Here is a 24,891-nt window from a genome sequence, read left to right on the forward strand (position 1 = left end):
TGTGGTTCCGGGGAGTTTAAGTGTTTTCAACCTGGTGCTTCAACCACTAAGCCACTATACTGAGAAAAAAAGAAAGGGGTTAGTAGTGTTACAGAAGGCATTTTCTGACAGCAGGCATCCTGGCAGCATTACTTTACCCCAGCAAAGTTCCATGTGGGGCATAAGGAGAATCAGTATTTGCTTTGGATAAAGATTCTAATGAGACACTAAGGAAAATGAATGCTGAAAACTTCAAAACTGAGTCAGAAGAAGAGGGATCAGGAGACTAGACTGCATATTTTTACACTGTTTGTTTGATATGCTGTCATCTGCTAAGATATATTGTTGTCTGATATGATAGATTTGCTCAATTACAGTAATATTGTTTAAATCCTTGGAGGGAAAGCGGAGTTTCCTGGTATTTCCGTGTTCCATTTTGTTTATGTGCTGATAGTCTACTTAAAAAAATGTACAATATTGTTTTATAAGAAAGTTTTCATTATGCTTATATATTTAAGGTCTCTTTGGGACGAGGATGATTTATGGCACTTCATTTTATAGTTGAGCCAATATGTTGTTTGACTTTGTAGCCATGGTTTCAGAGACTCGCTGATGCCTCATAGAGATGACTGAAAAACATTCTATTCAGAAAAAAAGGTTTCCTGGTTTTCTATATTGTTTCTTCCCTCCAATAAAAATACATTCTTTGTTTACTAATCATCTACTCCTGCTGCTTATTTTTCACATGCAGTCATAATCCTTTCTGTGAGATAATACAGTTGGTTGCTGGGGAAATGCTTGCTATTTTCAAACTCCCAAAACATGTGGTGCTGAAACCAAATTACTTCAAGCAAGGAGAAAGATAGGGGGTGCATAGGTGCCATGTCCAGGCACAGGAGGAAGTGGTTACTGAACATTGTTGAGGAAAGGGAGAAGAAGTATCCATAGTACTCTAGAGGGCAGGAGTGAGCTGTGAAGGTTGGAGGGAAGACCTGACAGCTGGGCCTCCAGTGGGGAAACAGGCTTTAAAAGGGGGCTGCCATCTGACTCATGATTTTTGATCCCCTGCCCTGAGGCTGATCCCTGCATGCTGTGCTGGGGCTGACAGTATTTCATAAGCCTGATGCCCAGGGCTGTAACTATACAGCTGCCTCGCCACAGACCTGATGCCATGTACCCTAGCAACTGCGCTAGCCACTCCCGCCCCAGAGGGGGCGCTACCACTGCCCTCTTCCTTTCCGGGCGGGCTATTTCAACCGCACCGGCTCAGCGACCACGCGCAATTCTTCTTCCTCAGCTCGTTCTCCACGGCCCGGGCCCTAGCCCCGCCCCCTTTCCTTGGGCCTTGTCAGTCTCAGCGGTTGCGCATGCGCCTTTTCAGCACTTTTCAACGCTCCGCCCTTTTCCGTCGTTCTGCTACTGGGAGGTCGGGGCTGGGGCGCACGCGCATTTGGTATCTTCTTGCCTTCCCTCCCGGAATCCTGATCGTCATAGTGGTTGCAGTTCCGCGCATGCGTGTTTGGTCTCCGTGCCGGGAGGGGGGCATTTTAACAGTAAACATCCTGCCGATTTGAACGGCGGGTTTGGGCGGCAGGAAGGGCTGCGGCCGCCATCTTGTTTGTTTGAGTGGCTCGGATCGGGGAGGAGGCGGAGCGGTGTAGTTACCGAGCCCAGCCCCGCCAGCCGCTGCATTGGCCTCCCCTGCCGCCACGCAAGACTCGGGGTAAGGAGCCGGCCTCGCTGCGCCCGCCGCGGCGGAGCAGGCAGCGCGTCTCGCGGGGGGATCCGCCGCCGTCCGAAGGGCGGGGGCGGCCGGGCTCAGGGCGCTGCGCTTCCTCCGGGACGCGGAGAGGCCTAGTCCTCGCCGCCCCGTGCTGCGGCTGGGCACCCGTGGCCCGCTGCTCCCGGGGCCCCTCCAGCCGAGTCCGGGAGGCGGGGAGACGCGGGGCATTAATGTCTCTTCTGGGGCCGCTTCCCCAGAGGCGCGCGGGGGTTGCGGCCAGTGCCTGCGGGAGCCGGGAGGGCAGCTCCGTAGTCCGCTGCCCCCTGGAGCCTGCCCAGCTGCCGAGCGGAGGTGGGTGAGGCCCGTGAGGGAGCCCCGGGCAGGCAGCTCGGAGCAGTTCGGCGTGAGCCTGGGGTGGGGGAGCTGCTGCAAAATTTCTCCATAAGCGAAGGTGACGTGCCCCCAAATCCCCGCTTCCTAGCCCCTCGGGTGCGGCCCTGAGCTGCTGGATGTGAGGGGCTGCTGCCGGCATTGGATCCGTGTCCAGCCCGGGGCACCGGGCAGGTGATTGGGGGCGGGGGGTTCAGTGCGTGTCTGGCGGCGGTGCGCTTTTAAATGTGAAGCGATCAGAGGCCCTCAGTAGAAATCTTTGCTTCCCTCTGTACGGGGCAACTAATTTATATTCATATAGACTATTATGTGGGACACTATTTTGCGAACCTTTTCCTGAAACTGTAAACTCTGGGATTGGGTTTATGGGGGATTGCTTTTGGGGTTGTGGGAAGTGAAGGTTTAGAAGGGGGGGACCTGAAAGGGAAAAGTTTGAGAACCCCCTTACACTAGAAAATATGTTTTTGGAGGGATGGGTCAGTCCTGTATTAGCAGAGGTGGATAATCTAAGGCTTTTCTACTAGCAGTAATTAATGCAATAACTAGTGATTAGTTTAAGTGGTACATCAAAGAGCTATCCCTGTTACCTTTGCTCGATTTTTAGATTTCAGAGTATCAGCCGTGTTAGTCTGTATTCGCAAAAAGAAAAGGAGGACTTGTGGCACCTTAGAGACTAACCAATTTATTAGAGCATAAGCTTTCGTGAGCTACAGCTCACTTCCTCAGATGCATATCGTGGAAACTGCAGCAGGCTTTATATATACACAGAGAATATGAAACAATACCTATTCCCACCCCACTGTCCTGCTGGTAATAGCTTATCTAAAGTGATTTCCAGCACAAATCCAGGTTTTCTCACCCTCCACCCCCCCACACAAATTCACTCTCCTGCTGGTGATAGCCCATCCAAAGTGACAACTCTTTACACAATGTGCATGACAATCAAGCTGGGCTATTTCCTGCATAAATCCAGGTTCTCACATCCCCCCACCCCCATACACACAGAAACTCACTCTCCTGCTGGTAATAGCTCATCCAAACTGACCACTCTTCAAGTTAAAATCCAAGTTAAACCAGAACATCTGGGGGGGGGGGTAGGAAAAAACAAGAGGAAACAGGCTACCTTGCATAATGACTTAGCCACTCCAAGTCTCTATTTAAGCCTAAATTAATAGTATCCAATTTGCAAATGAATTCCAATTCAGCAGTTTCTCGCTGGAGTCTGGATTTGAAGTTTTTTTGTTTTAAGATAGCGACCTTCATGTCTGTGATCGCGTGACCAGAGAGATTGAAGTGTTCTCCGACTGGTTTATGAATGTCACAAATCAGATGTCAAGAATTGTAACATTCATAAACCAGTCGGAGAACACTTCAATCTCTCTGGTCACGCGATCACAGACATGAAGGTCGCTATCTTAAAACAAAAAAACTTCAAATCCAGACTCCAGCGAGAAACTGCTGAATTGGAATTCATTTGCAAATTGGATACTATTAATTTAGGCTTAAATAGAGACTTGGAGTGGCTAAGTCATTATGCAAGGTAGCCTGTTTCCTCTTGTTTTTTCCTACCCCCCCCCCCCAGATGTTCTGGTTTAACTTGGATTTTAACTTGAAGAGTGGTCAGTTTGGATGAGCTATTACCAGCAGGAGAGTGAGTTTCTGTGTGTATGGGGGTGGGGGGATGTGAGAACCTGGATTTATGCAGGAAATAGCCCAGCTTGATTGTCATGCACATTGTGTAAAGAGTTGTCACTTTGGATGGGCTATCACCAGCAGGAGAGTGAATTTGTGTGGGGGGGTGGAGGGTGAGAAAACCTGGATTTGTGCTGGAAATCACTTTAGATAAGCTATTACCAGCAGGACAGTGGGGTGGGAATAGGTATTGTTTCATATTCTCTGTGTATATATAAAGCCTGCTGCAGTTTCCACGATATGCATCTGAGGAAGTGAGCTGTAGCTCACGAAAGCTTATGCTCTAATAAATTGGTTAGTCTCTAAGGTGCCACAAGTCCTCCTTTTCGATTTTTAGAGTTGAGGTTTTTGGGACAATAGGATTGCCTGTATTGCCCTCTACATGTTTATAATATTTGTAGCTCTATACTATAATGACTGTAATCTAATCCTGTCTTCATGGTTTCATCTGGTCTCCTGCAGAAGTCAGGAAGGATCTTTCTCTCACACACACATACACTCCTGATGTACAACTGTATTCTGGAGCGGGGGGGGGGTGGTTGGGCTCACCTTCCTCTGAAGCATACCACTCACCACACCTAGAGATGGGATACTAGCTGGGGTGGACTAGTGCTCGGAAGTGGCACAGAGAATTTTGCTCACATGCTTATGCTCTAGCTGATCACTAGATTTGGTGTTTGGGAGGAGTTTTCCCCAAGATCAGATTGGCAGGGTCCTTGGGATTTTTTTTCACCTTCCTCTGCAGCATGAGAGGAAGCATGGATTGTGTGCTGGATATATCTCAACTAAGTGATTCTCTGCCATCACAGGGATCTTGGGATCCCTGCTGTTCTCAAGTGGTGGTGCACAACAGTTTAGCCTTCTGAGGACTAAAATTATCTTTTTTAACTGAAGTCATTGGACTCAACATTGGGGTATATGGGTGAAAAACTTAATGACTTGTGATGTGTAGGAGGTCAGAATAGATGATCTTGTGATTCCTTTTAGCTTTTCTGAAATCTGCCTCAGTATCACCCTGCTTGCCAAAGTTCAGCTGTAACAGTCACGTTTTCCTTTTTTTAAAATGTTTTTTTTGTTGCTGTCTTATTTAAATTAATTTACCTTGTTCGTTGAATTTGAATACTTTGGGCAAGAATATTTCAGAATTTCTACAGTAGTTTCTTTGGCCAAGATTCAGCAAACACGTGCGCTCTTTCACAAATGTGAGTAGTCTTCTTGACCTGTCTTTGTAGGATCGGGGCCTTAATTTACTTTCTAAAGACTTGTAAGCATGTGGCATGCTGTGAATTTCTAAATAGTAATTAAAACAAAATGAACCCAGTATATTGACAATCTGAGAAAGTGGGTAAGGTGGGAAAATTGGCATATAAGTTATTTAAGTTAATCAATTATAGAGAAGATTGTGAGGAACTTCAGGGACCTAACCAAGCTAGATAAATTGACAGATATTGTGGTAGACTAAGTTCAGTGTTGGTAAAAGCAAAATAGTGTCCATTGAAGGGAAAAATTTGAACTAGTCTGACCATTAACTTAACTCAGGAAAGGGGCCTGGCGCTCATTGTGGGAGTCAAGACCTACTCAGTGTGAAGCTGTGGTCAAAAAAGCAAGGAAGACATTAAGATGCATAAGTAACAGGATGGAGAATAATATTAAAACTATGCTATTATGTAAATCAATTGAATACCCTCATCTGGAATATTATGTGCAGTTTATCTGACTCAAAAAGGATATAGCAAAATATAAAGGGGCTAAGGGAAGGGCAGCAATAATGTGGGGTATGGAAAAACTCTGGTATGAGAAGTGATTGAAAAGATGGGGATTTTTTACCTTAAGAGGCAAATGCGATGTAACATGATAAAAAGTATATAAAATAATGATAGAGAGAAGGTAGATCAGGAACTTCTGTTCTCCCTTTCTCTTAACCAAGAACAAAGGAACATGATGGCAGATTCAAACTGATAAAAAGAATTTTTCATGCAGTGTATAATTAAAATGTGGAAAAGCCCAAGATTTTACCTAGATTCAAAGAGCTGTTGGACACTTACAGGGCTAACGAGTATTTCCAGAATTACAATAGTTTAATGCTAATACATTTCAGAAGGGATATAAAACCTAATGCTTTAGATTTAACCCAATCTCTAATGACTGGAAATTAGGATGAGCCTTTCTGGGGGGCAGATTATATCACATCTGCCCATTCTGAGGTTTTTTGCACCTTCCTAAGACGCATCTGGTGCTGGCCGTTGTCCAAGACAGGATGTTGAGGTAGATGGACCAGCGGTCTAATTCAGTGTGGCAATTTCAACATTCTTTTTTTTTCAGTTTTACTTTATATACACGGTGTGGTCAAATGTAGAGACACAGTATAGTCAATTTTCCCGTGATTGTTTTGGTCTTTCTACAGCAACGTAGAGACACGCTTTAAACAAAATAGGAATATTTTATTATCAAAACACAAATAGGCAGGAAGGTTCAGGGACAACTGTAGGATTTGAAATAATTTTAACTTGATTAGACTTCAGTTTGGTGTCACTTTTTAAAAGGACACATGTTTGACAGGGCCAAAATTTGATCATAGCAGAAAGTTTCCCAGTCTGAGATGAGTGGGGCTGCACATGAGGTGCCCAATAGGTTTGCTGGGCAGAAGAATAGATCACTGTGTAGAACAGTGGTTCTCAGCCAGTGGTCGGGGGCCATGAGCAGGTTTCAGGGGGGCTGCCAAGGATGGCCAGCATTAGGCTTGCTAGGACCCAGGGCAGAAAAGCCAAAGCCCTACCATGCAGGACTACAGCCTGGTGCCCCAAGCATCCCCACCCGGGGCTAAAGCCAAAGCCTGAGCAACTTAGCTTCACGTGGGTCCTGCTTGCTACCCCCCTAACATCAGCCCTGGCTTTTATATGCAGAAAAACAATTGTTGTAGCACAGTTGGGCTGTGGAGTTTTTCTAGCATCAGAGGGACTCAGAAAGAAAAAGGTTGAGAACCCCTGGTGTAGAGGAAAGTTGTAGGATCCCAGATCTGATCCATTGCTTCTCTAGTTAAAATGGCAGGTGGCTACTTGAAAGTAATTACAAAGAGGAGTCCTTGTGGCACCTTAGAGACCAACAAATTTATTTGGGCATAAGCTCTCGTGGGCTAGAACCCACTTCATCAGATGCATGGAGTGGAAAATACAGTAGCAGGTATAAATACACAGCACACGAAAAGATGGGAGTAGCTTTACCAAGTGGGAGGTCAGTCTAACGAGGCAATTCAGTTAACAGTAGGATACCAAGGGAGGAAAAATCACTTTTGTAGTGGTAATGAGAGTGGCCCATTTCAAACAATTGACAAGAAAGTGTGAGTGACTGTTGGGGGAAATTAGGTTTTGTAATGACCCAACCACTCCGTCTTTATTCAGTCCTAATTTGATGGTGTCCAGTTTGCAAATTAATTCCAGTTCTGCAGTTTCATGTTGGAGTCTGTTTTTGAAGTTTTTTTGTTGAAGAATTGCCACTTTTAGGTCTCTTCAATCTCTCTGGTCACTCGATTAGTGTTCTCTGACTGGTTTTTGAATGTTCTAATTCTTGACATCTGATTTGTGTCCATTTATTCTTTTTTGTAGAGACTGTCTGGTTTGGCCAATGTACATGGCAGACATTGCTGGCACATGATGGCATATATCACATTGGTAGATGTGCAGGTGAACGCGTCCCTGATGTAAGGAGAGTGGTCACTTTAGATAAGCTATTACCAGCAGGAAAGTGGGTTTGCGTGTGCGCGTGGGGCGGGGTTGAAAAAACCTGGATTTGTGCTGGAAATGGCCCAACTTGATTATCATACACATTGTAAGGAGAGTGATCACTTTAGATAAGCTATTACCAGCAGGAGAGTGGGGTGGGAGGAGGTATTTTTTCATGCTTTGTGTGTATAAAAAGAACTTCTACATTTTCCACAGTATGCATCCGATGAAGTGAGCTGTAGCTTACGAAAGCTTATGCTCAAATAAATTGGTTAGTCTCTAAGGTGCCACAAGTACTCCTTTTCTTTTTGCGAATATAGACTAACATGGCTGTTACTCTGAAACGCATCCCTGATGGTGTGGCTGATGTGGTTAGGTCCTATGATGGTGTCCTTTGAATAGATATGTGGACAGAGCTGGCACCGAGGTTTGTGGCAGGGTTTGGTTTCTTGGTTGGTGTTTTTGTTGTGTGGTGGTTAGTTGCTGGTGAGTATTTGCTTCAGGTTGGGGGGCTGTCTGTAAGCGAGGACTGGCCTGTCTGATGCAGACTAACACGGCTACTGCTCTGAAAGTAATTAATTACCCTTCCTGCATTTGTTGTGAGCCCTAATGTTGTTGGTTGTAGGAGCAGCTCACATGCACAGGTGTATAGTCAAGGAGTACCAGGCCAACCCAAGCTTCTCTTTGCACATCTAGCAGTTAGTTCAGCATTGGGTTGTATCAGATGTCCTATTCTCTCCCCCCCCCCCCCCCCCCATCTGTCTGCACTTTTCTGGAGAAAAGAGTCAGACCAAAAAAAGTAAAGGAGAGAAAAGAAAGAAACAAGGAAAAGAAAATATACTGGATTGGTCCTGCTTTGAGCAGGGGATTGGACTAGATGACCTCCTGAGGTCCCTTCCAACCCAGATGTCTATGATTTTACGACAGAAGCATCAGAAAAAGGCAGCAACAGTTGATGCCATGCTGCAAAGGATCGTGGGTGGTGCCTATGCACCAGTGCACCCCAGGTGGGGATTCCAAGAAGAGAAAGTTGGTAAGCACTTCAGTAATAATTCCACTGGAAATGTATTTTAAAATTTGTACAAACTGCATGAGAATGTATTCTCATTGCAATTTTGGGATAGTGCATTAGAACTTAGAAGTGATGCTGACTTGTGTATTTTTTTTCAAGCAGACCACATTGAATAAAGTAGACATTGCAAATGGAAATTAATGTTTTAATGTAAGGTGTTGTAACTTATAAATGCATTTGTTAAATTATTTTTAGTCTGATAACGTCACTCCTTAAATTTTCCTCTATTTATATGTATAACCTTCTGTGGCAGCACGTCCATAATATATGGAGGAAAATTGCTAATCTCTGCCAGAAGCAATTTACTTCTACTTTGTTTCCTCTTTTCAAGATTTTCAATACTTGAAACAAGTAACTCTCATTCTTCTCTAACATTACACTTAAGTTTCAGGCTATCCATAACCCTTGCATAGATTTAGCTATTCTCAGTGCTAGTCCTGTGAAACATCAGCATCCTGACCACTTACCATTTGGACTTCCTATCCCCATCTTCCCCACAACAAAAGTGTAATAGGTTCCCAGCCCTGTTTGTTGTATTAATGACCTGTTTGTGTGAAAGATTAAACCTTTCCCTATTGCATTGGGGAGCACTTCCTCGCTCCCCCTTCTCCCCCCAAATGCCCATCTATATTCCCTAAATAGAAGAAAAAAACAATTTGTCCTCACAAGGACCTAATCTTGTTACCCCCTTAGCATTAGTGCTTGTGTGTTCCTGGCACTGTAGGAAAGTTACTTCCTCTTGTAGCTCTAATATGGGGAGCATGCAGACTGAGTGCAGCAATATTGCTGAAAGATAGTAGTGGTAAAATAGCAGCTGCTAACATGGCTATCTGTGCTGTCAGGGAACTGGAGTGAACACAGTTGCTTTTGTGTCTTATTGGGCCACATAATGCTTTTCATGTTTAATGGGAAGCCTTCATTATATTTTCAGGCCTGAGTCAAGTATGTTTGATCTTTTCCTGAAGTTTAAGCTATATATTTTGAGCTGATTGTGAACATGTCAAATCTAATAATTATGCCAATCCACAAAAATCAGAGAACAGTTTTTATAACTGGAGTTGGAAGGTTGTGACAGAGTAATGCTGATGGCTTTAACTCCTCACTCCTTCTCCATTCTCTTATTCCTAATGTTTTTGAGAAATATTGCATTGTACAACAAACCCACCTCATATATTTGTGGAATACTTTTTTAAACCCATTGCACTGAGAAATACAGTTTGATTTATAATGTCCCCCTTCATTTGAAAATCTGGGTGATTCCCATAAAATTCCTCCTTCAGCAAGTCTTTTGGAGGATCCTCTGCATCTCTCCTTCTCCTCCCCCTCCTCCCCCCAACTTTCAGTGGGGGTGCAACAGATTTCTGTCCTTGGGTCCTTTCTCTTCTCCCTCTTTACGTTAGCTGGGGGTAATCTCATTTGCAGGTACAAATTCAACTACCTCAACTATTTCTGGTGACTCTTAGATCTTTCTCTACTCCAGGCCTGTCTTTCTAGCCAAACAATCATCTCAACATGTCTCCCTGCCATGTGGATGTCTAGCCATAAATCCAAGCTCAACATGGCTGAAAGGGAGCTCTTCACCTTCCCCTCACCTCTCTTTTCTATCATTGTGAGCAGTACTACCATCTTTCCTGTCACTCAGGCCTGTAGCCTGGCTGTCCTCTTCAACTCAGTCCTCTGCCTGACTCTTGGCAGTTCTTTCTGCATACAATCTCTAAGATTTGGCCTTTCCTTTCATCCACACTGCTAAAACTCTCATCCAAGGTCTCATCATCTCATTTCCCAATTAGTGCAACATCCTTTTCTCTAGCCTTAACAAATGCAAATTTGCCCTGCTCATATCCATTCAGATTGCTACTGCAAAAATTGTTCTCATAGCACATAGCTTTGATCACATCATCCCTCTCTATGAATCCCTCACGGGCTCTCCCTTCTCTTTCACATCAAACATAAGATACTTGTCTTTACATTCAAGGCCCTTTGAGTTCTATCCCCACCCTATCTATAATCTCTCATTTACTCATGAGAGTTGAGTCCTGCCCCTGAAGAGCTTGTAATGCCAAGCTCCGTCACCCACTTCTTAATCTTCAAAGGAGTGCTTTTTTTAATGCAGCCCCTTATGTTTTGGAGGAGCTCCCTATAAACATCTGTAAAACTTAACCCATGTCAAGGTTCCTCCCCCACTCTGAACTCTAGGGTACAGATGTGGGGACCTGCATGAAAAACCTCCTAAGCTTATCCTTACCAGCTTAGGTTAAAACTTCCCCAAGGTACAAAATATTACCCCCGTTATCCTTGGAATGGCCGCTACCACCACCAAACTAATACTGGTTACTGGGGAAGAGCTGTTTGGACGCGTCCTTCCCCCCAAAATACTTCCCAAAACCTTGCACCCCACTTCCTGGACAAGGTTTGGTAAAAAGCCTCACCAATTTGCCTAGGTGACTACAGACCCAGACCCTTGGATCTGAGAACAATGAAAAAGCATTCAGTGTTTTACAAGAAGACTTTTAATAAAAAATAGAAGTAAATAGAAATAAAGAAATCCCCCCTGTAAAATCAGGATGGTATATATCTTACAGAGTAATTAGATTCAAAAACATAGAGAACCCCTCTAGGCAAAACCTTAAGTTACAAAAAGATACACAGACAGAAATAGTTATTCTATTCAGCACAATTCTTTTCTCAGCCATTTAAAGAAATCATAATCTAACACATACCTAGCTAGATTACTTACTAAAAGTTCTAAGACTCCATTCCTGTTCTGTCCCCGGCCAAGACGACTACAGACAGACCCTTTGTTCCTCTCCCTCCTCCCAGCTTTTGAAAGTATCTTGTCTCCTCATTGGTCATTTTGGTCAGGTGCCAGCGAGGTTACCTTTAGCTTCTTAACCCTTTACAGGTGAGAGGAGCTTTCCCCTGGCCAGGAGGGATTTCAAAGGGGTTTACCCTTCCCTTTATATTTATGACACGCCCCCCAAATCTCAGCTAGGGTGAAACACTGGCTGGGATTTCTTCCTGGAGCTCTAGGAAAACAGAGTTAATAAGACACATGCATCTCTAAATATACTACCAAGTACATAAAGACTAACAATATTTTCCACATCTCAAGGACGATTTTAACCAGTTGATTCTGGGAAACTTTCACGGGAGAGTGCATCAGCCACTTTGTTAGAAGCTCCTGAGATGTGTTGGATGTCGAAATCAAAATCTTGGAGAGCTAAACTCCACAGAAGAAGTTTTTTGTTAGTTTCTTTGACGGTGTGAAGCCACTTTAGTGCAGCATGGTCGGTTTGCAGGTGGAAACGCCGTCCCCAAACATATGGGCGTAGCTTTTCCAGAGCGTAGACAATGGCATAACATTCTTTTTCAGTGACTGACCAGTTGCTTTCCCTCTCAGACAGTTTTTTGCTGAGAAACACTACAGGGTGGAATTCTTGATCAGGTCCTTTCTGCATTAAAACTGCTCCCACACCACGCTCGGATGCATCTGTGGTTACTAGGAACGGTTTGTCAAAGTCTGGGGCCCTTAGTACAGGGTCAGACATGAGTGTCGCTTTAAGCTTGTTAAAGGCCTTCTGACACTTTCCGGTCCACTGAACAGCATTTGGCTGTTTCTTTTTGGTTAGGTCTGTCAGTGGGGCAGCGATTTGGCTGTAGTGCGGTACAAATCGTCTGTAATAACCAGCCAAGCCTAAGAAGGATTGAACCTGTTTCTTTGACTTTGGGACAGGCCACTTTTGGATAGCATCCACTTTGGCCTGTAGGGGGCTGATAGTTCCTTGACCCACCTGGTGTCCAAGGTAAGTCACTCTGTTTAGGCCTATTTGACACTTCTTAGCCTTAACAGTTAGTCCTGCCTCCCTTATGCGCTCAAGGACTTTTTGTAGATGTTCCAGGTGGTCTGCCCAGGAATCCGAAAATATGGCCACATCGTCAAGGTAGGCGACTGCATATTCTCCTAATCCCGCTAGGAGACCATCTACAAGTCTTTGGAAAGTGGCGGGTGCATTTCGCAGCCTGAAAGGGAGTACATTAAATTCATACAGCCCGAGATGTGTGATGAAGGCTGACCTTTCCTTGGCAGATTCATCTAGCGGTACCTGCCAGTACCCCTTGGTTAAGTCCAAGGTAGAGATGAACTGGGCCCTTCCCAGTTTCTCTAATAGTTCATCTGTGCGTGGCATGGGATAGTTGTCTGGGCGAGTTACAGCATTTAGCTTACGGTAGTCCACGCAAAAACGTATTTCCCCATCTGGTTTGGGAACTAGAACCACTGGAGATGCCCATGCACTTTCAGAGGGGCGGATTACCCCCATCTGTAACATATCCTGGATCTCCCGTTCTATAGCAGTTTTAGCTTGAGGAGACACCCGGTAAGGTTGGACCCTAATTGGGTGAGCATTACCTGTGTCAATGGAGTGGTATGCCCGTTCAGTCAGTCCTGGGGTGGCTGAGAACGTTGGCGCGTAGCTAGTGCACAGCTCCTGGATCTGCTGTCGCTGCATACGCCCAAGGGTCATGGAGAGGTTCACCTCTTCCACACCACCAGCACATTTCCCTTCGTAGTAGACACCTTCAGGCCACTCAGCATCGTCTCCTCCCTGGGCTGTAAACTGACAAACCTTTAATTCTCTGGAATAAAAGGGCTTTAGAGAATTAATATGGTACACCTTAGGCTTTCGGTTGGAGGTGGGGAATGCTATGAGATAATTAACAGCTCCCAGGCGCTCCTGGACCACGAATGGCCCTTCCCACGATGCTTCCATTTTATGGGCCTGGAGCGCCTTTAAGACCATGACCTGGTCTCCTACTTTGAAGGAACGCTCTCTGGCATGTTTATCATACCAGGCTTTTTGCTCTTTTTGAGCATCCTGTAAGTTTTCTCTAGCAAGGGCTAAAGAGGTTCGGAGGGTGTTTTGTAGGTTGGTTACAAAGTCCAGAATGTTAGTTCCTGGAGAAGGTGTAAATCCCTCCCATTGCTGCTTCACCAACTGCAATGGCCCCTTAACCTCACGGCCATATACAAGTTCAAATGGGGAAAACCCTAAACTGGGATGTGGTACAGCTCTGTAGGCAAAGAGCAACTGCTGCAATACTAGGTCCCAATCATTGGAGTGCTCATTTACGAATTTACGTATCATGGCCCCCAAAGTTCCATTAAACTTCTCCACCATGCCATTTGTTTGATGATGGTAAGGAGTGGCAACCAAGTGATTTACCCCATGAGCTTCCCAAAGGTTTTTCATAGTTCCTGCCAGGAAATTAGTCCCTGCATCTGTGAGGATGTCGGAGGGCCAACCTACCCTGGCAAAAATGTCTGCTAGTGCCTGGCACACACTTTTAGCCCTGGTGTTGATTAGAGCTACTGCTTCCGGCCATCGGGTGGCAAAATCCATGAAAGTCAGTATGTACTGCTTTCCTCTGGGTGTCTTTTTCGGAAAAGGACCCAGAATATCCACAGCTACTCGCTGAAATGGAACTTCAATGATGGGGAGTGGCTGGAGAGGAGCTTTGACCTGGTCTTGGGGTTTTCCCACTCTTTGGCACACCTCACAAGACTGGACATAGGTAGAAACATCCTTGCCCATTCCCTCCCAGTGGAATGACCCCCCCAAATGGTCTTTGGTCCTGTTCACCCCAGCATGGCCACTAGGGTGATCATGGGCTAAGCTCAAGAGCTTGGCCCGGTATTTAGTTGGAACTACCAACTGTCTCTGAGGATGCCAGTCTTCCTGGTGTCCCGCAGAAAGAGTTTCCTTGTATAAAAGTCCTCTTTCTACAACAAACCTGGATCGATTAGAAGAGCTGAGAGGCGGTGGGTTGCTCCGTGCCGCCGTCCAAGCTCTCTGGAGGCTTTCATCTGCTTCCTGTTCGGTCTGGAACTGTTCCCTTGATGCTGGAGACATCAGTTCCTCATGGGATTGTGGACCTAGGCTTGGTCCCTCTGGAAGCGATATAGGGGATGGAGCTGTTTCTGTTGACTGTGAACCGCTCTCCGCTGGTGTACTATGTTGGGATTCAGGCTCCGGCTGAGCCTCTTGTGTAGGGTTATCGGCTGCTGCCAGTTCAGGTTCGGTGGGGCCCTCTGGTGTTGAGGTTGCAAGTACTGGATTCAGTGCTGACACGGGGTCTGGTGTTGGTTGTTTGGCTGGTTCCGGTTCTGGGACTGGTTCCGTCTGGGTCTCTGGGACTGGATCCACTACTGCTGTTGCAGACATTGGCCTGGGGTCCAGGTCCATCACCTCTGACTGGGTCCTGATAGAAGTTTCCGGAACAGAGCTAGGCCTCACGGCTTGTTTAGCCTGGTTGCGGGTGACCATTCCCACCCTCTTGGCCTGCTTCACATGATTGGCCAAGTCTTCCCCCAACAGCATGGGGATGGGATAATCATCATAGACTGCAAAAGTCCACATTCCTGACCAGCCCTTGTACTGGACAGGCAACTTGGCTGTAGGCAAATTGAAAGAGTTGGACTTGAAGGGTTGAATCGTCACTTGGATCTCTGGGTTGATTAAATTGGGGTCCACTAAGGAAGCATGGATAGCTGACACTTGTGCTCCGGTGTCCCTCCACGCGGTGACCTTCTTCCCACCCACACTCACAGTTTCCCTCCGCTCCAAGGGTATCTGGGAGGTATCTGGGCCTGTGGACCTCTGGTGTGATTCCGGTGCAATGAACTGTAATCTGTTGGGGTTCTTGGGGCAGTTGGCCTTTACATGCCCCAGCTCGTTACACTTAAAACATCGTCCAGCTGACGGGTCACTGGGGCGAGGAGGGTTGCTGGAGAACGGGGTGGTGGGACGATAAGGGGTCTGGAAGGTTCTTTGGGAGGTAGGTGGGGCTTTGGGCGGCCCCCGGTAATAGGGTGTGGTCTGGGGTGGTCCCTTCTGGTCTCCGCTCCAACTGCGACCAGTTTTCTTCTTCTCTGCCACCTCCACCCATCTGGCTCCAATCTCTCCTGCCTCGATTACAGTTTCGGGTTTCCCATCTAGGATGTATCTTTCTATTTCCTCAGGAACACCCTCTAAGAATTGTTCCATTTGCATTAGGAAGGGCAAATTTACTGGAGATTCAACACTTGCTCCTGATATCCAGGCATCCCAATGTTTTACAATGTGGTAGGCATGTCGGGTAAATGACATGTCTGGTTTCCACCTTAGGGCTCTGAACCTCCGACGAGACTGCTCGGGTGTTATCCCCATTCTGACTCTCGCCTTGGAGTTAAACAGTTCATACTTGTTCATGTGTTCTTTAGGCATTTCAGCTGCCACCTCAGCTAAGGGTCCACTGAGCTGCGGCCTCAGCTCTACCATGTATTGGTCAGTAGAGATGTTGTACCCAAGGCAGGCCCTTTCGAAGTTTTCTAAGAAGGCCTCAGTATCATCACCTGCCTTGTAGGTGGGGAACCTTCTGGGATGGGAAGTGGTACCTGGAGAAGGATTGCTAGGGTTTGTTGGTATATTCTGCTGGGCCTTTATCCTCTCCATCTCCTCCACATGCTTCCTCTCTTTTTCCTTCTCCTCCTCCTTCAGCCGCATGAGTTCTATCTGTCTTTCATGTTCCCTTTGTTTTTCCTCAGCCTGAAATTTGGCTAATTCCAGCTGTAGTCGAGCTGAGGATTTGGCCATTCTAACCTCTCTGTTTTTAACTAACTTTACACCCGAGGTTTAGAAATAAACAAACAAAACTTGGCTGTAAAATTTTGCTGTGCTGGAATAGAATACCTATTCTCTGATAGTGATTGTCAGCCTACAGAAAAAGACAATTCCCTTGTCTCTGCTCTGGGCCCAAATTAAAGCAAAAAACCTCCAACTACTTGGAAAACTGCTTACCCAGCCCAAAGAAAAAAAAAATTTCTTTTCAAACCTGTGCTCCTTGTAAAACAAAAAAAAAATCAAAATCCTAAAAAAACCCTGCCACTTTTGTCTCCAGGCAAATGGGTAGAGCACACACCCCCTATTTACTTTTAGGAAGAAAAGAAAAAAAAACCTCTGGGTTGGAAGACTGTGAATTTCCCTGCAGGAGTTAAGTACCCAGGCAAAGAAAACCTGCAATTCACAAGATAATCCCCTTTTGTCTCTGCTTGGCCACAAAGCAGAGAGAAACCAAGCTGCTTTCAGTTTCAAAGCTGCTTCTGGACTTCCTAAAAATTCCTTTTTAAAATCTGTATTTCTAGTTCAAAAAATCTCAACTGGATCTCAAAATGATTTCAGGTTAATCCCACCACTGTGCCACCATGTCAAGGTTCCTCCCCCACTCTGAACTCTAGGGTACAGATGTGGGGACCTGCATGAAAAACCTCCTAAGCTTATCCTTACCAGCTTAGGTTAAAACTTCCCCAAGGTACAAAATATTACCCCCGTTATCCTTGGAATGGCCGCTACCACCACCAAACTAATACTGGTTACTGGGGAAGAGCTGTTTGGACGCGTCCTTCCCCCCAAAATACTTCCCAAAACCTTGCACCCCACTTCCTGGACAAGGTTTGGTAAAAAGCCTCACCAATTTGCCTAGGTGACTACAGACCCAGACCCTTGGATCTGAGAACAATGAAGAAGCATTCAGTGTTTTACAAGAAGACTTTTAATAAAAAATAGAAGTAAATAGAAATAAAGAAATCCCCCCTGTAAAATCAGGATGGTATATATCTTACAGAGTAATTAGATTCAAAAACATAGAGAACCCCTCTAGGCAAAACCTTAAGTTACAAAAAGATACACAGACAGAAATAGTTATTCTATTCAGCACAATTCTTTTCTCAGCCATTTAAAGAAATCATAATCTAACACATACCTAGCTAGATTACTTACTAAAAGTTCTAAGACTCCATTCCTGTTCTGTCCCCGGCCAAGACGACTACAGACAGACCCTTTGTTCCTCTCCCTCCTCCCAGCTTTTGAAAGTATCTTGTCTCCTCATTGGTCATTTTGGTCAGGTGCCAGCGAGGTTACCTTTAGCTTCTTAACCCTTTACAGGTGAGAGGAGCTTTCCCCTGGCCAGGAGGGATTTCAAAGGGGTTTACCCTTCCCTTTATATTTATGACACCATTATACTACTTTAAAACTTTTTCCATGATACCTACAAAAAAAATTAACAATGGTTAGGCTGCCAGTGTGCTGAGACACTACCTGTAATACTGACCTATATTGTTGCATTGTTTCCTTGTACTCCCCCATTTATCTGCCTGTATCCATCTTTCTCATGCCTTATACCTATGCTGTAAGGTCTTTGGGGCAAGAGCTGTTTTTTGTTGTTGTTGTTCTGTTTGTACAGTGTCTAGCACAGTGGGATCCCAGTTTGTGACTGGAGCTTGTTGGTGCTATAGTAATACTCTAGCACTAATAAAACACAAATTCCGATAAGTATAAACCAAATTACATGAGTGGGCATGCTGAGATCAGGTTGCAGAATATTGCACAACTGTGAAGTAACTGGAACAATGTAAGGGTATGTCTACACTGCAATTAAACACCCATGGATGTTGTTAGGGGCTGTTTAAATGCAGTGTAGACTTCTGGACTCAGCCTGGAGCCTGGGCTCTAAGACCTTGCATGGTGGGAGGCTCCCAGAGCTTGGGATGCAGCCTTAACCAGGAAGTCTACACTGCAATGAAACAGTCCTGCAGCCTGATTCAGTGAACCTGATTCAGCTGGCACAGGCCAGCCACAGTTTATTTGCAGTTTAGACATTGCAATTCTGTAAACCCTTGGGACCACAGGTTTAAACGTGGCTTGGAATCACAGGAAGCCTACATTCTGTATGCCACCCTGCGTTTTGGAAACTTTCCAGCAGGAGACAGTTGTCAGTTTTGCTAGAAATTGATGCTCCTCTGCTTGATGCATCGAATTAAACTGTTCTGGTCCTAGTGTCATATGCTGTGCCTGCTGGGGAGGTGTTCTATATAGGAGCTTTAAAGGCATAAGTTTGATCCTCCGTTATAGGTACAATGAGAGCGAGAGAAGGATAGAAGAGGCAAGACAGATGGTGATTGGACTTGCCAGGAGCTGGATCCATCCTCTGAGGATGGTAGCATGCTCCCCTTACTTGCTCATTTCTGATTAGATGACTAGTGGTTTTGGTTTTCTACTTCCTGAATACATACACTTAATTACTGGTAAGGATACAATTTTTGTCACAGAGGTCATGGATTCCATGACTTTAGTGGACCTCCATGACTTCTTTGGCATCAGCTCCCACCACAGCAGCAGATCAGGAGCAGCTACCTGCGCCTGCTGCAGTAGCAGCAACCAGGGCTGGAGCAGCGGCTGACAGTCAGCCCTCAGCAGGACTCGGACTGTTAATCTCAATCTCAGACTTTTTTAGTAAGTCACAGATTGCGGGCTTCTGTGAATATTTGTTTATTTCCCGTGACCTGTTCATGACTTTTGCTAAAAATACCTGTGACAAAATTTTAACCTTAATTATTAGGTTCGTATGGGTTTCCCCATAATCTGGTGATGGGATTGTAGTCTTATGTCTATCTCGTATGGTGACCATCCCTCATAAAAACAGTATATTTCCTCTTCTCAAAGCTGTTAGGAGCGGGCTCTTGCACCACCAGCAGCAAGACTAAAGGACAATAGGAAAACCATGCTACACTCAGAGGGAAAGGGCTGTAGATAAGAAGAGTTCTTTAGGAAGGTTGGAATAAACATATGGAAGGCTTTTAAAATGAGTAGAACTCTTAACTTTTTGTTCTGGAATGAAAAGATGCAAGAACTGTTTGAGGATGGAAAGACTATAATTTTTGTGTGTGTGAAAAGTTAGGTCAATAGTATTCCACATGTGCTGGAGTCTGAATAGCTGGCACTTGATAAGACTGTGTAGAAGACTGTGGTGAATGGAGATGGAAGCATGAATAAAGATTTTTACAATGGAGGAGTCCTAGTGACCAGCATCGGGAAATAAGCTCTGGGAAGAATCATAGATAGGTCTAATAAGAGACCAAAGTTCATGGTCAAGGATGATGCTAAACTTAGACCATTGCTGGCAGATGTTTGTCTAGGTATACTTAATCCTGCCTCAATGCTGGGAGATAGACTTAAGTGGCCTTTTGAGGTCCCTTCCAGCCCCACATTTCTGTAGGTGACTTTTTTCTAGTTTACCTGCTCAAGTTTCCAATGCAATACAATTATACACTTATAAACATATAGCCACCAATGGGAAAAAAGAGCAAAACTCTCTCAATCTTGAACGAAATCCTTTCATGTTTCAAGGTATGAGGGGCATTTTTGATCTACTTGAAAATTTCTGTCCTTTTTTTCTTGTATAAAACCATTCTAGAATCTTACTGGTTGAAAAGAAAACATGTCGATAGCCTCCAAGTGGCGCACATATACATATGAATGTTTGCAGTAACCCAATTCAATAGAAAATAATTACATTTTTCTTTACAGGTTTGCACCTTATAGGCGGCTGGGACAATGTTCTACGCCCATTTTGTCCTGAGCAAGCGTGGGCCGCTGGCCAAAATCTGGCTAGCGGCCCACTGGGATAAGAAGCTAACCAAAGCCCATGTATTCGAGTGTAATCTAGAGAGCAGCGTGGAGAGTATCATCTCACCTAAGGTATTTATTTTACAGTGATCTTGATGTTAATGTTGCTGGTTCAGCAGAGATAAATTATGACAGCACATGATCAATATACAAGAAGTAACTAATATACTGATGCCTTAACCTGAAAAATTCTAAAAATGTTAACTTTTAATGAAAAAAGTATGCTCACTATTGTTTTACATGAAGTATGAAATAATCCATGAATTCTAAGAAATCTGAGCTTTTCACTCAATTCTTGTTTTATAGTTTTGCAAGAAGTGACCAGGTTTCAGATTTGGTCCTTTGGTTAATAGGTTTTATGCAGAGTATCTTTATCTGAATTATCTTGACGTACCATGTGTACACATGGACATTTTTTATGGTGGGAGTGGGAAAGGGAAAAAACATCTTGTACCTGTCAGCGGGTAGCTTTCAAAGGACTTACGGTAACATTTGAATACACTTGTCATTGAGAGCTATTGAAATAAAGAATGATTATTTAAATACTCTTTTTTGCCCTTAATGTTCAAAGGGTTGAAAAATGTAGTCGATAGCAAGTAATGTTATTGAGTAGCTGAGTACAGTTTTCCCCAGGCTATGCCCTAAGTTGCCTTTGGTGCTTTGCTTGGTATTAGCTACAGCCAACAGAGCAACTGTGAAAGGTGCTGAAGGACACAACCTCAGAGTTAAGGGGAGAGAATGGAACGCTTTTTTCTTACCAGATACCTACTAATCAGAGGGAAGGTTTTTCAGGTCTTGTGCGTTCGTGGATGTCTTCGTTTTTAACTCACCTCTAAAAATGGACTAGTTATGTGGCACAAGTCAAATATAAACTATTTTACTTGACAAGAGACATTTGGATGCCTTAGAGAAAAGCTTTTTTCCCTAAACCTAAAGCCTGTTTCCTAGTATCCATAAACATGTTCTTCAGCTAAACAGATGTCTTGCTGTCAATTCAGTGCAGCTAATATGATCTTTAAAAGACTTATAAATATACACAAATAAAATAGCTGAATTCTCTCTTTATCAGAGCACTATAGATATGCATGGTGCTTTACAGAACAGGCTGATTCCCTGTCTACAAGAGTTTGTAATGGAAAGGTATGTTTACACTGGCAGAATTACATCACCGCTAAGAGAGCACTGAAGGGAAACTACTGTTGTGTGTTCACACTGTCAGCTGCCTGTGCAATAGCGTGTTCACACTTGCGGCACTTGCAGCGGTATTTGGAGCAGTGGACTCTGGTCAGCTATCCCGCAGAGCATCTCTTCTGCTGCTAAGAATTGTGGGAAGGCGGAGGGGGTTGCGGGCCATCCTGGGTCCTGTCCCAATTCCCCATGATGCATTGCTTCGCATCCCAGCAAATCCTGCGCTTCCGTCCACATTTGGCACCATCTTTCAATGGTTTGTGTACTGCGTGCTCTTCCTCTTCAGTCTTCAGGAATGGATCCCGCACTGTTGACCAATATGCTGCTCGCTCTCACTAACACGTCACGAGTAGCAGTGGAGTTATTCCTTAAACTACAAAGGCAAGAGGAGTTTGACAGTAATCTCACCAAGCGTAGTAGCTACGACATGAATTGCTTGTGGCATTCACGGATGAGCTGACCACACTGGAATGCCACTTTTGGGCTCGGGAAACACGTACTGAGTGGTGGGATCACATCGTCATGCACGTCTGTGTTAACCAGCAGTGGCTACAGAACTTTCAGATGAGGACAGCCAGATTCATGGGACTGTGATGAGCTTGTCACAGCCCTGCGGTGCAAGGACACGAGAATGAGAGCTGCCCTGTTGTTGGAGAAGTGCGTGGTGATTGCACTGTGGAAGCTGGCTACTCCAGACTGCTGCCAATTGGTCACTAACCAGTTCAGAGTGGGAAAGTTGATTGTTGGACTCGTATTGACGGAAGTGTGCAGGGCCATTAATCACATCCTGTTCCGAAAAACCATGACTCTGGGCAACATGCGTGACATTGTGGATGGCTTTGCACAAATGGGCTTCCCTAACTGTGGAGGGGCGATATATAGCCTGCATATTCCAATTCTGGCACCAAACCATCTAGTCACTGAGTACGTTCATTAGAAGGGATATTTCTCTATGGTTCTCCAGGTGCTTGTGAATCACTGTGGGTGTTGCACAGGCATTAACACAGGCTGGTCTGGAAAGGTGCATGACACACGCATCTTTCGGAACACTGGCCTGTTCAGGAAGCTACAAGCAGGGACTTTTTTCCCAGACCAGAAAATCACTGTAGGGGAAGTCAAAATGCCCATTGTGCTCCTGGGTGACCCTGCCTACCCCTTAATGCCATGGTTTGTGAAGCCATACATGGGGAACCTTGACAGCAGCAAGGAGCGGCTCAATAAGAGGCTGAGCAAGTGCAGAATGACTGGTGAGTGTGCTTTTGGTTATTTAAAGGCCCGCTGGCGCTGTCTATATGGGGGGCTGGACATGGCCGATGACAATATTCCTATGCTTATAGCCGCATGCTGTACACTCCATAATATTTGTGAAGGGAAGGATGAAAGCTTCACTCAGGGCTGTACCGCTGAGGCTCAATGCCTGGAGGCTGAATTTGGACAGCCAGAGACCAGGGCTATTAGAGGAGTGCAGCGCAGGGCCATAAGGATCAGGGATGCCTTGAGGCAGCAATTTGAAGCTGAAAGCCACTAATATTTGTTGCTATGCTCGGGAGTGCAGTGCTTGTAATGCTAGGAGGTGATTGTGATTGGTGCAGACAATGCACTGTGAAGGTTTAAGAAAATTGCCTGTTTCTTTGCAGGGCTCTGTTTGCTTTCAATTAATGGAATAAAGATTGCTTTCAAACCAAAAAAATTATTTTATTAAAAAAACAACTGGAGGAGAGAGCCAAAAAAGCAACACATCAGCACTGTGGGGGATGGGGGTAGGGAGGGTCCCAGGAGGAGATGGTGTCCCAGGACGGTGAAATATTTGTGTATGTCCAAATATCGTATGCAGCCTTGTCCTGTGGAGTATAGTGCAGCGGGTACTGGTCTTCAGCAAGGCTAAACTGCAGAGGGATGGGTGTTGAGTACAGTGGGTACTGGGAGTCTGGAGGGCTGGACTGTGCTGGGGCAGGAGTGGAATGCAGCAGGTACAGAGTGGAGCCAGGAGGTTGATAAGTGTGTTGGCAGTGTCTGAGGGGAATCATGATAAAGAGTTTTGTGACAGCCACTGCAGGGGAGAGTGGGCGCAGAGGTGCTCGGTTTGTAGTGCTAGTAGCACCCGGAGCATGTCCACTTAGTGCTCCATAACGTTTAAGAGCCGCTCCATGGCTTCGTTCTGGCACGCCGCGTTCTCCTTTCGGTCCCTCTTCTCACTGTTCCGCCACTCCTTCAATTCTTGTTTTTTTGCCGTGGAGTGCATCACAACATCACGCAGAAAGTCCTCTAGTTTGTCGTGACCGCTTTCTAATTCTGCATAGCCGTTCAGCCGGCAATAACAAAGAGGGAGGCTGGGCTCCCATGGTCATATCTGTGAAGCCAAAATTCAACATTTTACAGCAGCAGTATTGTTTGCAGCACTCAGACCACTGATTCAGTGATTTAAAACACAGCCACTATTCACATACCTGTCACTAACTAGCTGACCCCAGGCAAGCACACATGAGCCACAAGGCCCCCAAAGTGGTGAGTAACTGCAGGGGAAATCAGTGTTCCAGGACTGTACTGTACACTGGCATGTGGCTCTTGGGCAGAGCCAGCACTGTGGGGGGAGGCTCCTTATAATTACTGTCCCCACATTTTCCACAGGCTGTGTTCATTATGGAAGATTTCTCGATGCTGAGGGTGAGAAGGGAATCAAGGGAGGGTCTTCTCCGAAACTGCAGCTTCCACCCTGGACCTTATGTGGCTCGCCTGTGTGCAGCAATGGTTCCTCCCCATCCCCCACAGTGACAGCAGAGTGGCATGGGAAAGTTACCCTTAATGGGGCAAGAAACAAAGCAGCTCTGCCAAAGAACCTGTGGCAGCGGATTGCCCAGTATGTCCATGAGCATTTTGTGGCGCTCTGGGGCAGATTCCCGTGAAGTGAGGGGAGTGAATAAACACCCTGTTCCGCCGCTCAGACAAGGCATGTGGTGGTACGCGCATCATAGAGACGCAAGCCTGCTTTCTGCAACCCTGCTGCCCCGAACAACTCACTTCAGCAGTTCCCAAAATCAGAGTCACTTCCTCTCCTGTTTGCACTTTGCCAAACTCCGACCAATGTGACTGGTCAATGTGAGAAGAGCTCCTGGATGCATGCATTTCTGACCTCTGGGTCCCCCTCCACATCCTTGTCCAAGTTTTCTTCCTCCTGGCTCAGTCTACTCTCTACTGCACACGAGCCACCGAAGTATCCACAGTGGCCTTCGCAGTGGAGGTGGGGTCGCCAGCAAGTATCACATCCAGCTCTTCGTAGAACCAGCAGCTTGTGGGCACAGCACCAGAGCAGCGGTTTGCCTCCCTCACCTTGTGGTAGGCGTTCCGCAGCTCCTTCACTTCAGTGTGTCGTGGTCATGGCCCCTTTCTGTCATGCATTGTGAAGTCTGTCCTTAGGTATCGTAATTCCTATGGCTGGAGCACAGCTGTGACTGGACAGCTTCCTCTCCCCAAATGCTGATGAGATCCAGCAGCTCGGCATTGCTCCAGGCGGGAGATCACCTGATCTCTGGAGCAGGCGTTGTCACCTGAAAAGATACGCTGAGACCACTGCACACATCACCTAGCAAACAGGACGGGGACTTTCAAAATTCCCAAATGTAAGGGGTGGGG

General features: G+C 45.6%; 1 protein-coding gene across 1 annotated transcript in view; it reads left to right on the forward strand.

Annotated features, from left to right (window-relative positions):
- The first annotated feature begins 1,538 nt into the window (after positions 1-1,538).
- RAD21 (RAD21 cohesin complex component) overlaps positions 1,539-24,891 on the forward strand; it is a 40,811-nt gene continuing 17,458 nt past the window's right edge. The window contains exons 1-2 of the mRNA XM_084619774.1: positions 1,539-1,702; positions 19,975-20,145. Coding sequence (XP_084475900.1) covers positions 20,002-20,145 — 144 coding nt within the window. The 5' untranslated portion in view covers positions 1,539-1,702; positions 19,975-20,001. The remainder of the gene's footprint in view (positions 1,703-19,974; positions 20,146-24,891) is intronic.

Source organism: Lepidochelys olivacea, assembly GCF_965140295.1.
Source record: "Lepidochelys olivacea isolate rLepOli2 genome assembly, chromosome: 2".
Classification (NCBI taxonomy): domain Eukaryota; kingdom Metazoa; phylum Chordata; order Testudines; family Cheloniidae; genus Lepidochelys; species Lepidochelys olivacea.